Source organism: Carassius auratus, chromosome 46 (genome assembly GCF_003368295.1).
Source record: "Carassius auratus strain Wakin chromosome 46, ASM336829v1, whole genome shotgun sequence".
NCBI classification, from domain to species: domain Eukaryota; kingdom Metazoa; phylum Chordata; class Actinopteri; order Cypriniformes; family Cyprinidae; genus Carassius; species Carassius auratus.
The window spans coordinates 17,380,195-17,395,094 of record NC_039288.1 but is presented as its reverse complement, the minus strand read 5'-3'; the positions used below and the strand labels follow the sequence as shown (position 1 = coordinate 17,395,094).

Sequence of the window (14,900 nt, the reverse complement as noted above, 5' to 3'; positions counted from 1 at the left end):
TCTTATTTGTATTTTTCAAACAGAATACCTGCGACATTTGGCTAATAATTGTAAAACTGTTTTTCATGTAGCATAGTTTATCATATTATGTATATTTTTTTTGCAAAGCAGTCTATTTTTATGTGCAAAGTTTTTGATAAAAACGAAATTATATTTGAATGTATTGTGTTTTTTTTTTTTTTTTTTTTTTTACATGCAGGCCAGGGAAACGAAACAAACAACCCCATGAATCTCATTAATAATATCAAAAATCTTTATTTATGTGTATTATTTTTATTAACCTTTGTTTTAACAATAATAAAAATAAAAAATCCAGACCATGACCCCTGCAATCTTCCACTGTCATAGAATAACACATTTTTTCACACATTATTCCTAAGTAGTATTAAAAAATATGAATCTCGCATACTATTTAGGCAAAATATAAGCAAATTGGGATGTAATTGTTGTCTTAATTCAGAATATCATGTTATCATGCTGTGCATATCTTCATATATCACAGAAGCAGTAAAATCACATTTATAGCGCTTTAATACAGGATAAACTTTGCAGACTTGACAAATTCAATTTCTGCTCTAAAAGACAGCGGAGTCATTATTCAGCTCGAGTCAATTCAGTTTTGATTCACTTCAGTTCAATACCAGTGTAAATGTTTTAATTATGAATGAATCCGGTTCAGCTATAAGCAGCTCTACTGAAGAAAATTGTCCGGTCAGTTCAGTGTTGACTTGATTTGATTCAATAACTGTGTCAAGAAAAATATGTAAATTATGAACGAATTTGATTCAGCTTTGAAGACAAACCCTCGCAGTTCAGTTCACCAGAAATGATTTCCAGATTTCGGCTAACTTCGGTTAGCTGTTTTGTCCTCAGATGGATATGTAGGTCAGATATTCACGCTTGAAGGGGGGAGACCTCTGCTAAAACAACACTCGCCTCATTCGCCAGGTGCTCATGGTTGTGGAGCGCCACTTGACCGTTCTTAGGATTTCACACATTCCTGACTGCATGCGCCGCTCACGTATGCTATTAGACAAGCGCTTGCACTCCAGGATAAGGGTCAAGCACAAATCTGCAACGAATAACACGAAAGCAAAATGCATGTGATCTAAAGGAGAGGTGCATGCTAACATTGTTTCATCACTTTCAGGAATAGAACACCACCAAAAAAAGACTCACCCTCATTTACTCATGCATGTTCCAAACTGTGTTATCTTTTTTTTTTTTTTTTTTACAAGCAAACAACATGAAAGTAGGAAATAGAGACGAAATTGTGATGATTTACTGTTATACTGTTGATCTTGGGCCAGAGACAAAGCAGCTTTCATCTGCTCCAAGTAGTTTTGATTTCCTTTGTGTGTTGAGTGATTGATGAGCTGCAGGTCTTTTCCTGTCATGAACGTATTGACTGAGCAGCACACACACACACACACACACACACACAAACACACACACACAAAATTAGGCCTTGCTAATGAAACTTTGTAAAATCATGTTTATGAATCATTCTATGAAAAATAGATAGAAATATAAAAAATTTCCATTTTCTAAAGTTGATTAAAAAATAACAAATTCCTCATAATCGACAGGGAGGAACATGATTTGGATATGTTATATTTGGCTAATCTTGTCCAACCTGAAAAATAAATGAGCAATGTTAATGCTGTCACTCCCTTTTCATTATCACATTTAAACTAATATTTCACTGCTGTTTTGAGGGAAATAATAGTGTGGCGCAGGATCAAAACTTTGGTTTTTGTTTCGTTTTATGTTTCGTTTAGTTTCAACGTGATGCAGTATAAAATAGTATATTTAATTGAATATGTTTTTGATTCATTTTAAATTTAAGTGCATATAACAGTCAATAGTAGGTTTTTGTGTTGAGTTCACTTCATCGAATGCTGTGGACACAAATGGTGCTCCATTCATGCAGCGACTCTCTTATATACTGTTTTTTTTCCTTGGATTTGCATGTTCCAGATTTACATGTTAAGAGCTACATGGATCATGTTCAAATGAAACCATTTGCAAACAAAGAGCCCAGTGTGTTCACATGTGTGCATGTGTGTTAGAGGTCCCAGAGTCCTCATGGGTCTCTGGGTTCACCTGTGTCTCAGGTAAAATATCAGAGCCACAGGCCGCTGTGTGTGTGTCTATCACTTTTGTCTCGGGATCTTACCCATGCTTGGCTAAACTCAGCTCAACAGCCTTTCTGCACAAGATTACAGCGCTATAAAGGATATCTGTGTGCTTATGTATCGTTTCTCTGAGACCAAGCAGAGTAAACTAAAAACACAGCAGCAGAGCTTTAAGAAGCTTTTTCTTTCTTATTTTACATTAGAAAGCTTTTAGTTAGTTGGCAGAAAGGCAAATATAAGGTCTTCATAAAATGTGTTATACTATGTATATGTCATTGCAAGCATAAAATACATTACAAAACATTATTGAGGTGGTACCATAGTACACAGATGGTAAAACCATGATAAATTAATCAATGTTTACAGTATTCATGTAAATCACTATTCAAGTTTTGGGTCGGTAAGATTTGCTAATGTTTTTGAAAGAGTCTCTTCTGCTCACCAGGGCTGCATTTATTAAAAAATACAGTAAAATCAGTACTATTGTGAAATATTATTACAATTCAAAAATAACTGTTTTCTATTTTAATATAGGTTAAAATGTAATTTATTCCTGTGATCAAAGCTGTATTTTCTGCATCATTACTCCAGTCTCCAGTGTCACGTTTTTTTCAGAAATCATTCTAATATGATGATTTACTGCTCAAAAAACATTTTTTAAATTATTATCTATATTGAAAACAGTTGTGCCACTTCAAGTTTTTGTGAAAACAATATTTTTCAGCATTCTTTGATAAATAGAAAGTAAAAAAAAAAAAACATTTATTTGAGATAGAAAGTTTTTTTAAGATTAACTGTCTTTAATGTCACTTTCAATCAGTTTAATGCATCTTTTCTTTGAAAAAACAGTCAGAAAATCGTACTTCAAAGAATGCTACATCATAGTAGATGACCAAAATTAACATAGAAACATGACTTTACCATAAAATATGCCAAAAACATGTTCATCTGCACCATGGTAAACCCGGTATTATGATGCTAAATGTTCAAAAGAGGTCCATTGCCATTGTACACATCAGAAAACATTGCATTACCTAAAACATTACCTATTGCATGCCCCTAAAACATGGTATTTTTATTAAGTGAACTGAAGTAATTTCAGTGCTTTAAATATTGTTTAGTCGCTGTCAGTACGTTTATGTGTTGTGTGTGTTTTTCTCAGATGGATAAAGTTTGAGGAGAAGGTGGAGAAGGGTGGAGAACGGTGGAGTAAACCTCATGTAGCCACTCTGTCTCTACACTCGCTCTTCCAGCTGAAAAACTGCATCGAGAAAGGAACAATCAAGCTGGACATGGAGGCCAACTCACTTCAGCAGATCGTCGGTAAAAACACTCTTCAGTGTATGATCCAGCGCTCTCAGAAATAGAGGTTCTTCAAGACACATTTATGGCTGTATAGGGTTAGGGGTTAAAACAAATATTCAAACCAGTGTTTGAGGTTCTGGATTCAGTAAACATGGTCTCTGCAGGTCTTAAAAAAATTACAATTAGATCCATTACATATTTTTAACACACTACACATGCAAGTTTACAGTCAAGCAAGCTAACTAATCGAGAGAGTTGTTTCAGGTTGTTCTTATACACGAAATAGTCCTATAAAAAAGGACAAAAAGTAAAAAAGATTAATTGGCATTTTATATCATATTTCTTAAAGTGAAATCATTAAATTATAAACTTTTTTTTTCAAAATTTTTTATCATTTCTATTTTTTTTTTATAATTTGATATTTTTAATAAAACTCAGTTGTGTAAATTAGAGTGTTTTCTACAGTTTTTTAGTATTTGCGAACCAAAAGTAAAAAAGAATAATTGGCATTTTAATTCTAATAATTTTATTTTCATTATTTTTCTATAATTTATTTATTTTTTAATTAAACTTGCTTAATTAGTGTTTTCTACTGTTTTATTCATAGTATTCATTTTTTTGTAGTGAAATAAATGTACAAAAAAGAAGAATAATTGGCATTTTATTTCTTCTTTCTTGTAGCAAAATTCTTAGTTAAGTGCTACAGGAATTTTTATAGAATTTTTTTATTTTAATAACATTTCATTGTGTCCCCTTCCATTTATTCCTATTTATTTAACATTCCATTTTTTCCATTATTTGGTCTTAAATTCAAAGTTACTTTCCTAAAACCTGCTTTAAACCAGAAACCATCAGAAACCCTGCTTAAAGCCCCAGTACATGCCTGATGAGATGTGTGTCTGTCTTTCAGAAATCATCACTGACAGTCAGATTGAGAGCGGCCAGCTGAAGGCTGATCTGAAGGAGACGGTCATTTACACTTTGCTGCGGAAACATCGCCACCAGACCAAGAAGTCCAACCTGCGTTCGCTGGCAGACATCGGCAAAAGCGTGTCGAGTGCAAGTCGTCTGTTCGGGAGCCAGGAGAACGGTAACACAGCTGCCACATCAACCCTCTCTCTTACACTCTATCGCTTTCCACATCTCTCCTCTCGCTTTCAACACAGCATCTATCATCCATCCATCCATCCATCCATCAGCAGCATCTCTCGCTCGGTTTACAAGAGGTTGCATTCACAGCAGATGTCTTGTGGGTAAAACATTTTTAGTGGGTAACTAGTTAACTTAAATTCATCATGAAAACTAAGCCTTTTTTCTTTGTTAATACACTTAGTCTCATTGTGATTCTTCAGTTCACATTATTTAAAGAATAACATGTTTCTTATCATAAATCTTTCATCAAAAACTTTGCTTTTGAAATGACTTTCCTTTTCTGCTGACATCATCCTTTTATTTTAGCCCCTCCCCTCAGCTTCCGTACAGAGACACATTTCATCAGATCCGTTTTGTATTCTGCATGTTTTACATGGAAGAACATCTCATTATAAAAGCGGAACATGTGTCTTGTTTTGACTTTAGTGTTGAAGAACTAGAAACTAGTTCTAGAAAATGTTGCCTGAACGTCAAGAATTGTATAGATCAGATGTTTTCATAATATTGAAGCTTTTTTCTAGAAACAGTGTCTTTGTTGTAAGGACGCTAAATGGCTGTTTTTACTGTACTGGGCATGTAAGTTTACAGTCAAGCAAGCAGAGGGAATAATCAAATGCTCTCTTGTGCACATGCATGGCATTTGAAATCCTTTCTATTTATTTATTATTTTAGGGAATTGTTGTGGATTAAAAAAAAAAAATTATATATATATATATATATATATATATATATATATTGTTTCTTGTAGCCAAATTCTTAGTTAAATGATAAATGTATTTCTATTTTATTTAATAATTCCTCAATATTTGAAATTATTTTTAATTAAATTCATATATTTGACATTGAACTATTTAACAGTTAAATTAAAATATTAACTAACTAAAATTAACTATTTATTCATATATATATATATATAATTTTTTTTTTCCGTTTTCACGATTATTTTTAAACAAGCTTAGATTCAAAGCAGCTTCCTCAACACCGGTTTCTCCTGTTTCAGAAATATTCTGTTCTCTCATGAGATTTCATTGTCTTTTCAAAACTGTGCTTGGCTTTCCTAAATGATGTCTGTTTATATTTTTATGTAATGCTCCAACTGAATTCTGAATCAGCTCTTTGAACCAGACTTGTACTGGATTTCTCTGCTCTAATGCTTTCTTTTCTTTTCTCTCTTCCCTTTCTCTCGTCCCTCCTCCGTGTCTTGATGGACATGCATGCGCTCTGTCTTCCTGTCTCTCTCTCTGTGTGTGTGTGTGTGTGAAGCGCGCAGTCCTCTCGATCACTCTGTGCCTTGCTTTGCCAACTTTGATCCCGACGAGCAAATTCAGATGCAGAGAAGCAACAGCATGGGACTTCTCTGTAAGTCTGTAGCTGAAGATTCAGACTGATTCATGCTAGATGTGCTCCTCTGTGAGTCTACAGATGGAGAATTACCCTGTAGTCTGGTTCTCTTTAAAAGAGCAGCTCTAGTCGACTGTAAATCTGCAGATAAAGACAGAAATTAATCATTTTTGTATGTGTACAATAATGAATATATTGAGACGTAGATGTTGTTGTATTTTCCACATAGTGTTTTAGCATTTGAGCAGCTGATCAGTGTTTGACCTTTGACCTTGTGTGACCTCTGCAGGTAGTCCGACCACGGCCCATCGTAACCTGACCTCCAACAGCCTGAACGATCTCTCAGTCAAACCCGAGAAAGACCAGGTACTGTGACGTGTGTTTCTGTGCAGATGTAAGAGTAGCAGTTTTGCCACATGTGGAAGTATATATTCATTCTGCAAGAAGAATATTATTGGGCCAGGGTGAAAATAATAATATATAATAATTACTGATATACAATGAATGAATGAATTAAGTCTTGAATTTTCACACCGAAATTGCTAGTAAATTTCAGAAATATTTACAAAAAATTTGCAAGCCACACATATAAATCGTATTATTCTCAGTGGTTATTCTCGTTAGATTAAAAAAATATATTATTTTGTTTTTTATATTTAAATTATTTAAAATATAACAATTTAATATATATGATATCAAGTATTTTAAATGTATAATATATTATTATTATTATTTATAATGTAATCCTTATTTCTATGTATTTTTGTATTTTATTTGTAATTATATTTCTATATTTGTTCATTATTTTTAATTAAACTCAGTTATGGAAATTAGAGTGTTCTCCACTGTTTTGGTATTTAGCCTCCAAACTACTTTTATAATGATATATTATTAATATTTTAAATATCAAAAACACATATAATAATGATATTTAAGTTAATATATATTATAATAAATAAAAATACAAGTGACTCATATTTCAAATATATAGTAATGCATATTTATTTTAAATATTAAGAATTATTCTCATTATTATTTACATTGAACTAATATTAATAATAATTGTTTTTATTTTATTTTATAAAAAAATAAATTGCATTATGCTAGTAAGAATCATTGCCAAATGTGCTTAATTGAAACAAAAGTAATGTCTTAATGGTTTTAAAATAGGCTTTATTTTCTTAACAGGTATTTTGTAGTGATTTATATTAGCCAGGTGTGTTTTTGTGTGATTCTCCCACCAAGCGTTTATTTCAGACTCGACTGATGCCTGTTTCTCTGGTGGGAAGTTTGTTTAGGAAGGTTTCAGCCCTGGGTGTGACATCTCTAGGATGAGAATAAGTGCAAAAGGACAAAACCTCTTTTTCAAACACAGTAGCACACAATAGAAACTCAGTGGCTCTCTTTCACACGAGGACAAACCTGAGCCGCTGTCGTCAGTCGTGTCAATATTTGTGGATTAGTGGAAGAGCCTTGTCAGTCGCACAGAGCTCTTGTTGTGTATAATTCACGCTACTGCAGTAATTATACTGATAATCTCAAATCTGCCAAACAACAAACATTACACACACACATAATCACACAAGGCCTATTTTGTGTCTGTGTGTGTTCAGGCTCATCCTAGTGTTTATCACTAATTAAATGCTTTTGTTCATTTCCACGCTGCTTGAATCTTATCAGACTTTTATATTACACTGAAATATGACCTAATAAATATGAATGCTTTATTAAATGTATTTGATTGCAGCTTTTTCTGTTTTTATGGTGTTTATGTGAATGAAATAGACAGTAGGTTTGAATATGGGTCAGAGCAGACAATATATAGTGAACAACTTCCATTGTAAATGTGTTGCTTTAAATATGCTTTCAATATATACAAAATGATTTATTTTATGTGGTAACTGACTGCATGCAACAGAAATATTACTGCATGCATTAAAATTAAGAGTCTGGAAAAATGTTGTTAGTGTTAAATAAAACATTCAACTAAAGATTTAAAAAAAAAAATTTTATTTGATATAAAGCTGAGATAAGGTAAATATAAATTTTAGATGAAAAGCGTAAACAAAGATTGAATTAAAATGTAAAAACAACATAAATTGAAGTATTAAAATTACTCAGTTTAAAACTTTAATTAAAATAAAATAGAAATAGAAATATTTGAGAAAAACTAAAACAAATAAAAAATATCAAATACACATTAAAAAACAATTCAAAATTTTAAATACATGAATATTTTTTTTTTAAATATTAAAATATTAATTTATCAGCCTACAGTTACTCTACTATATTCTATATTTAAATTTGTTAATTCAAATGATTTGTTTATCTTTATTTGTCTGTTGTTGTTGTTTTATAGCATTTACATTTAGACTTTTTATCAGATACTGTAATCCAAAGTGATTAATGAATAAGTAACATCACAAGCAAATCATTATCCTGTAATTAACCAAGTTAATTTAGTAAAAAAAATCTTAATCTTATGGTTTCTTTTTCTAGTTGCATAATAAGTTCATGAAGAAGGTTCCCCGGGATGCAGAAGCATCAAATGTTCTGGTCGGCGAGGTGGACTTTCTGGACGCTCCCTTCGTGGCGTTTGTGCGTCTTCAGCAGGCCGTCATGTTAGGAGGACTCACTGAGGTTCCTGTTCCCACACGGTAAATTACTCTCACCCTTCGGCCATCCAAGATGTAGATGAGTTTGTTTCTTCATCATATTTGGAGGAATATAGCATTGCATCACTTGCTCAACAGTGGATCCTCTGCAGTGAATGGGTGCCGTCAGAATGAGAGTCCAAACAGCTGATAAAAACATCACAATAATCCACAAGTAATCCACAGCACTCCAGTCCATCAGTTAACATCTTAAGTAAAAAGCTGTGTGTTTGTAAGAAACAAATCCTTCATTAGGACGCTTTTAACTTCAAACCGTCGCTTCTGTCCAAAATATAGTCCATAATCCATAATAACGCTTCCTTCAGGGAAAATGTCCATCTTCTGTTGTCTTCTCACACCAAAATACTCTGACATAGTTGTATTTGCAACTGTTTTGGACAGTTTTTGCCTCGTAAACGGTGCTTTATCTGTGCATATATCTCTCCTGATTCAGAAGAGATGGTTATTTCAGTAGAGAAAGCAATATTATCAGTCGATGATCTGTATTTTAGCAGGAAGCAGTGGTTTGAAGACTTACTGAAACACCTTAATGGTTGATTTGTTTCTTACAAACATGCAGTTTTTCACTTTTACAAGATGTTAACCGATGTACTGGATTGGTGTGGATTACTTGTGATGTTTTTATCAGCTGTTTAGACTCTCATTCTGACGGCACCCATTCACTGCAGAGGATCCATTGGTGAGCAAGTGATGAGATACTAAATGTATCCAAATCTGATGAAAAAACTAAAACTCATCTACTTCTTGGATGGCCTAAGAATGAACACATTTTCAGCAAATGATCATTTTTGGGTGAAGTATTCCTTTAAAGCTGTGCAATTCATAATCCACTACTATAGTAATAACAGTATCTATTTGTATTGGTAGCTTCCTTTTTATTCTGCTGGGGCCCAAAGGAAAGGCCAAATCATACCATGAGATCGGACGTGCCATCGCCACGCTCATGTCTGATGAGGTGTGTGTATTAGCATGCTAACAGTCTTTAGTTTTCCTCTGGTGATATTAGCTGAACTGTGGCCTAACGCTGTGTGCTTTGGGCTCCTGCAGGTGTTTCATGACATAGCTTATAAAGCGAAAGACCGCGCTGACCTGCTGGCAGGCATTGATGAGTTCCTGGATGAAGTCATTGTGCTTCCTCCCGGAGAATGGGACCCTGATATCAGGATTGAACCTCCTAAGTCCATCCCGTCTGCAGATAAACGGTACTTACAACAGTAAATGTGATGAATGCAATCCAATACTTGCTTGTTACTAATTTTGAGGTGCTGGTTTAAAAAATAATGTCTGTTTTGCTTTAGCATGTCACTTTTTCTTACAAAATATGATGCATTTGTTGCATTTTTTGCATTTGACAACCATTTGTAAGGTGCAGAAGTCTTGTTTTATCCCTTAATCAGCAGGAAAAACTGATACAGAAACACGATTCCTGTTTGAATCCGAATCCGATTACAGTTCTTTGTTCAATTTCAGGATTTTCATATCTATTAATGATTCTGCAGAAATTATTTCATGCCTAATTCTGATTTCCACTCCATTGCAATACATGCAGTTGTTTATTATTGTTAAATTGTTTATTATGTCATTGATTTTTAAAGTCAGCACCATCAGATTAGATCATATTAAAACAAAGGCCAATCGGACTGAGTTGATTGTGTGTGTTTTAGTAAAAACTTTATTGCTGGAGGGGAAGGTGTTCAGATGAACGGCGAAACTCCTCATGATGGGAGTCCAGGAGGCGGCGGTGGCCACGCGGTTGGTGATGAACTCAAATTTACCGGCAGGTGAGTAAATGAATTAGCAAAAATGCTTGAGCACTTAGTTTAACAATTAGCACAGTTAAAGTGATTTTAGGTTATTTCTACACTGAGAAAATTGCAATCAGTCATTCAAAAGTATGGGATTGGTAGGATTTTGTATTTTCTCTGAACATAAAAAATGATCAAAAATACAGTAAAAACTGTAACGTTGTCAAATATTGTTATAATTTAAAACAACTGTTTTCTGTTTGAGTATATTTTAAAATGTAATTTATTCCTGTGATGCAGAGCTGTATTTTCAGCATCATTCCTCCAGTCTTCAGTGTCACATGATCTTTCAGAAATCATTCTAATATTCTGATTTTAAAGTTAAAAATTAATATTTTAATGATTCTGTGATGAAAAGAAAGTTCAAAAGAACAGCATTTTGTTTGAAATAAAAGTCTTCTGTAACATTATAAACGTCTTTACTACTACTTTTGATCAATTTCATTTGTTTTGCTGATTTAAAAGTATAGATTTCTGTCCCAAAAATATTTTGCACGATTGTATGGAAGTCCGTTTCTGCCACAAAAAAAAATAAATTAAAAAAAAAAAAAAATTATCTCACAATTCTTACTTTTTTATCTTCTCAGAATTAGAGAAATACATTCAGAATTTACTTTGAATTAATTTTTTCTCACAATTGCAAATTCATATATCGCAACTCGAGACTTTATAACTTGCAATTTTTAAAGTCAGAATCAATCACCTTGTCTTAATAATACATTTATTGGCGGAAACGGGCTTTCATACCATTGTGTAGGAAAAACAAATGTTTTTATTTTTTTTGGTTGCCTGCGAAAACATTTTTCAGTAAGAAAACAATCTCTTTCTCTTGTAGGTTTTGCGGCGGCCTCGTTCTGGACGTCAAGAGGAAGCTCCCGTTTTACGCGAGCGACTTTTATGACGCTCTCAACATTCAGTCTCTGTCTGCCACCCTGTTCATTTACCTGGGAACCGTGACAAACGCCATCACCTTCGGAGGGCTGCTGGGAGACGCCACTGACAACATGCAGGTTTGACACTTCAAGTCCTTCTCTGACCGGCGTGAGTTTGTACTGAACTAGTGCCAGACGGTTTGGCTCAGCTAGGTTTATTCAGAAGATCCTGGAAATAAAATCTGGCTGACGTTGTGTTTACAGCTCCAGGGATTGGAAGGCCACAGATAGCTGCTTGATTATTAAACATGTCATGTCAAATCTATGTCATGTGTCTCCTAGATCAGATGTTTGGAAACAGATGTAGATGTTGCATGTTGGGATGTGATCCGTGCTATATTGAGAGTGACTTTACTTTGAACAACTGTGTGTATAAATAGTGTCTGGACTGTGTGCTGTACTTTCAGACACGTGCAGTGACTGAGAGTTTGCGCATATATTTAGCAGTGCATCAATATGGCGCAGGCTAAGGAGGATCAGATATAAATATCCTCAGATTACACTCAAGCACACACACACACACACACACACACACACACACTAACACATACATAAAATCACTTTGGAAAAATCTATCTAAGGGAATCCTTCTCGTGACCTCTGGCCTTTACCTACAAAGCCTGCCTCAGATATTAAAGCTTCAGGTGAAGGTTGAAAGTTGGTGAATTAATTTTGTATTTTTATTTTTAATATATTTTTATATTATGTTTATTATATTTATTTATATTCATATTTATTAAAGATGTAAATATGTAAATATATTGAATATGCAAACATAAATGCAGAAACAATTAAATATGCTGTGATGAACTATCAAGCCTTGAGTTTTTGGATCTTGGATAGTTTAAGTCAAGTCTTGTGAAACCATTGCCATTTAGCGGCCTATTGTGTGTATGAATCAGTACAGAGAGTACAATTAATTATTAATTCAATTAATAATAATGAATTAATCAGTTTAAAATTACATTTAAATAAATAAATAAATGTATGCATTTAGCAGACGCTTTTATCCAAAGCATTCAGGCTAATATTTTTTACCTAACATTTTTTACTTAATAAAAAGCAATGACTTTATTAAGTATTACTGTTATTATTATATACTTTTTAAATAGATTATTATTTTGTATGTCCTATTTAAATATTTATTTTTTCAATGCATTATTGCATTAATAATAAACTATAATTATAATAATAATAAATCTAATAACAATAATAACAATAGAATATCAGAATCAGAATCAGAATCAGAATGAGCTTTATTGCCTGGTATGTGCACATACGAGAAATTTGTTTTCGTGACAGAAGCTCCGCAGTACAACAGAATGACAGCGACAGAACATAAAACACATAATAAAAGAATAAAAAAAAAAAAAAAAAAAAATACTACTTTAATACTACTACTTTAATACTATAATACTACTTTAATACTACTTTATAATACTATTTATAATACTACTATAATACTACTTTATTTATTATTATTTATTTAATTTAAATAGATGATTATTATTATTTTAATTTTAAATGCATTGTTATTATTATTATTATTATTATTTTAAATGAATACAATAAATTAGTGAATACAATAATCACATTAATAATGATCAAAATTAACAAATTTCCCATCCATCTGTTGGCTGTTTATCATTTCAGTGGTTCATTGTTCACTGAATGAATAAAAATGTAATGCATTTAAATAAAACAACATAATAATAATAATAACAATAATAATTCATTAATAGTTATTTATTATATAATTTACATGTGTTATTATTATCAATTATAATATTAAGTCAATAATTATTATTGTTAATATTACTTCTATTAATAATAATTATGTAATAGTGCATTATACTATTAAAAAGCCATGTTAATATTAAGGGACTTCCCATATTAATTGATTTATAGGTGTTTCACTAGTGATTTTAATTATACATCATAATGTGTTGTGTTTGAGGCTCGAAGGAAATGTCCATAAATTTAACAGACAATGAGCTTTTTGTTTTTTCTGTGGATTTTCTTACTGCATGCGAGTTACACACTTAATTTTAACAGTCAGAGGTGTGTTAATATCACTAACCCGTGACATGAGCAAGTGGAACAGTGATGCTTACTTGAGAAAACTCCAGGCTTTTGTGTTGGAAACAGGCATTTGTCTGAATAAGCGCTTTGAGATCTGACTGTCAGGCAGAAATGTGCTCGCCAAGGAGCTGCCGTCATCACGTATGGGCTCAAATCTGATAAGAGTTCCTGCTTTAGTGCCTTCAAATACACTACCTTTGCTTTAATTTTTCCGCTTGACGTCTGTGTTTTTGTCTTTCTGTGCAGGGTGTGTTGGAGAGTTTCGTCGGGACGGCGTTGGCTGGTGCTGTGTTCTGTCTGTTCGCGGGTCAACCTCTGACGATCCTGAGCAGCACCGGACCCGTGCTCGTCTTTGAGAGACTGCTCTTTAACTTCAGCAAGTGGGTGCCATGCACACACAGATACATACAGGAGCATGACACATAAGTTCATAATACAACAGCAAGCTATCAGAGGGATTATTACATCAACAGTATTTGTTAGACAAAATGTGATATGTGGTGAAATATCAAATGTGTAATAATACGCATTTTATATGTATTAAGTGTTAACAGCTGGTGAAGGAAGTTTATGTGTGATGTGTCATATGTAGTTTGACCGAAAACAAGCAGCATTCCCTGGAAATCTTGCAGTTGTGTGTCATCAGAAGCACAATATGTTCTGAGTTATCTGGAATCAAGAAACATCTTATTGTTTTCCCGTTTCCGCCAAGGTCTCGTCTGTCTGTGTGTGCATGAGTGTGCATAAATACATTTCTCTCTCTCTTTCTCTCTCTCTGTCGCAGAGGTTTCGGGTTTCTGTGTTTATGTTCCATTATGAATAATTGAGTCAGATTTCATGTCTGCTCCTGCTAGTTCAGTTTCTCTGAGGGTTTGCATCTGAAGAGTCTAGAATGAATGTAATATACATGTAATATATTGGAGGAGTCAGATGTAACATGCTAACATAATTCATCATTTCTAATCAATAAAGACTGGATTCAGTGCGGAACACAAGGAGCATAAGAAAAATGTCTTTTGGAAATTAATCCAGATAACAATACAAAGAATAGGACCATAAATAATATAATATAGTTATTCTAAAAAATAGTATATGTAAATATTTTATCAAACAATAATATATATATATATATATATATATATATATATATATGTATATACAGTATGCGACCAGTCTTAAGTTGCACAGGTAAATTTGTAGCAATAGGCAAAAATACATTGTATGTGTCAAAATTATCGATTTTTCTTTTATGCCAAAAATCATTAGATTATTAATTAAAGATCATGTTCCATGAAGATATTTTTTTAACTTCCTACTGTAAACATATTAAAACTGAATTTTTGACTAGTAATATGCATTGCTAAGAATCCATTTGGACAATTTTAAAGTCGGTTTTCTCAATATTTTGATTTTCTCAAATAGTTCTGAAAACTAGTCTCAAATAGTATCTCAGCCAAATATTGCCCGATC

General features: G+C 32.9%; 1 protein-coding gene across 6 annotated transcripts in view; it reads left to right on the top strand.

Annotated features, from left to right (window-relative positions):
• LOC113064412 (electrogenic sodium bicarbonate cotransporter 1-like) overlaps nt 1-14,900 on the top strand; it is a 45,173-nt gene that overhangs the window by 18,853 nt on the left and 11,420 nt on the right. For 4 of the 6 annotated variants that reach the window (XM_026235240.1, XM_026235236.1, XM_026235237.1 and 1 more), the window contains exons 5-14: nt 3,301-3,461; nt 4,354-4,533; nt 5,859-5,954; nt 6,226-6,302; nt 8,436-8,593; nt 9,479-9,566; nt 9,659-9,813; nt 10,276-10,392; nt 11,252-11,426; nt 13,677-13,810. In XM_026235240.1, the coding sequence (XP_026091025.1) occupies nt 3,301-3,461; nt 4,354-4,533; nt 5,859-5,954; nt 6,226-6,302; nt 8,436-8,593; nt 9,479-9,566; nt 9,659-9,813; nt 10,276-10,392; nt 11,252-11,426; nt 13,677-13,810 (1,341 nt within the window). The remainder of the gene's footprint in view (nt 1-3,300; nt 3,462-4,353; nt 4,534-5,858; nt 5,955-6,225; nt 6,303-8,435; nt 8,594-9,478; nt 9,567-9,658; nt 9,814-10,275; nt 10,393-11,251; nt 11,427-13,676; nt 13,811-14,900) is intronic. The other 2 variants (XM_026235239.1, XM_026235241.1) reach the window with 1 other exon arrangement.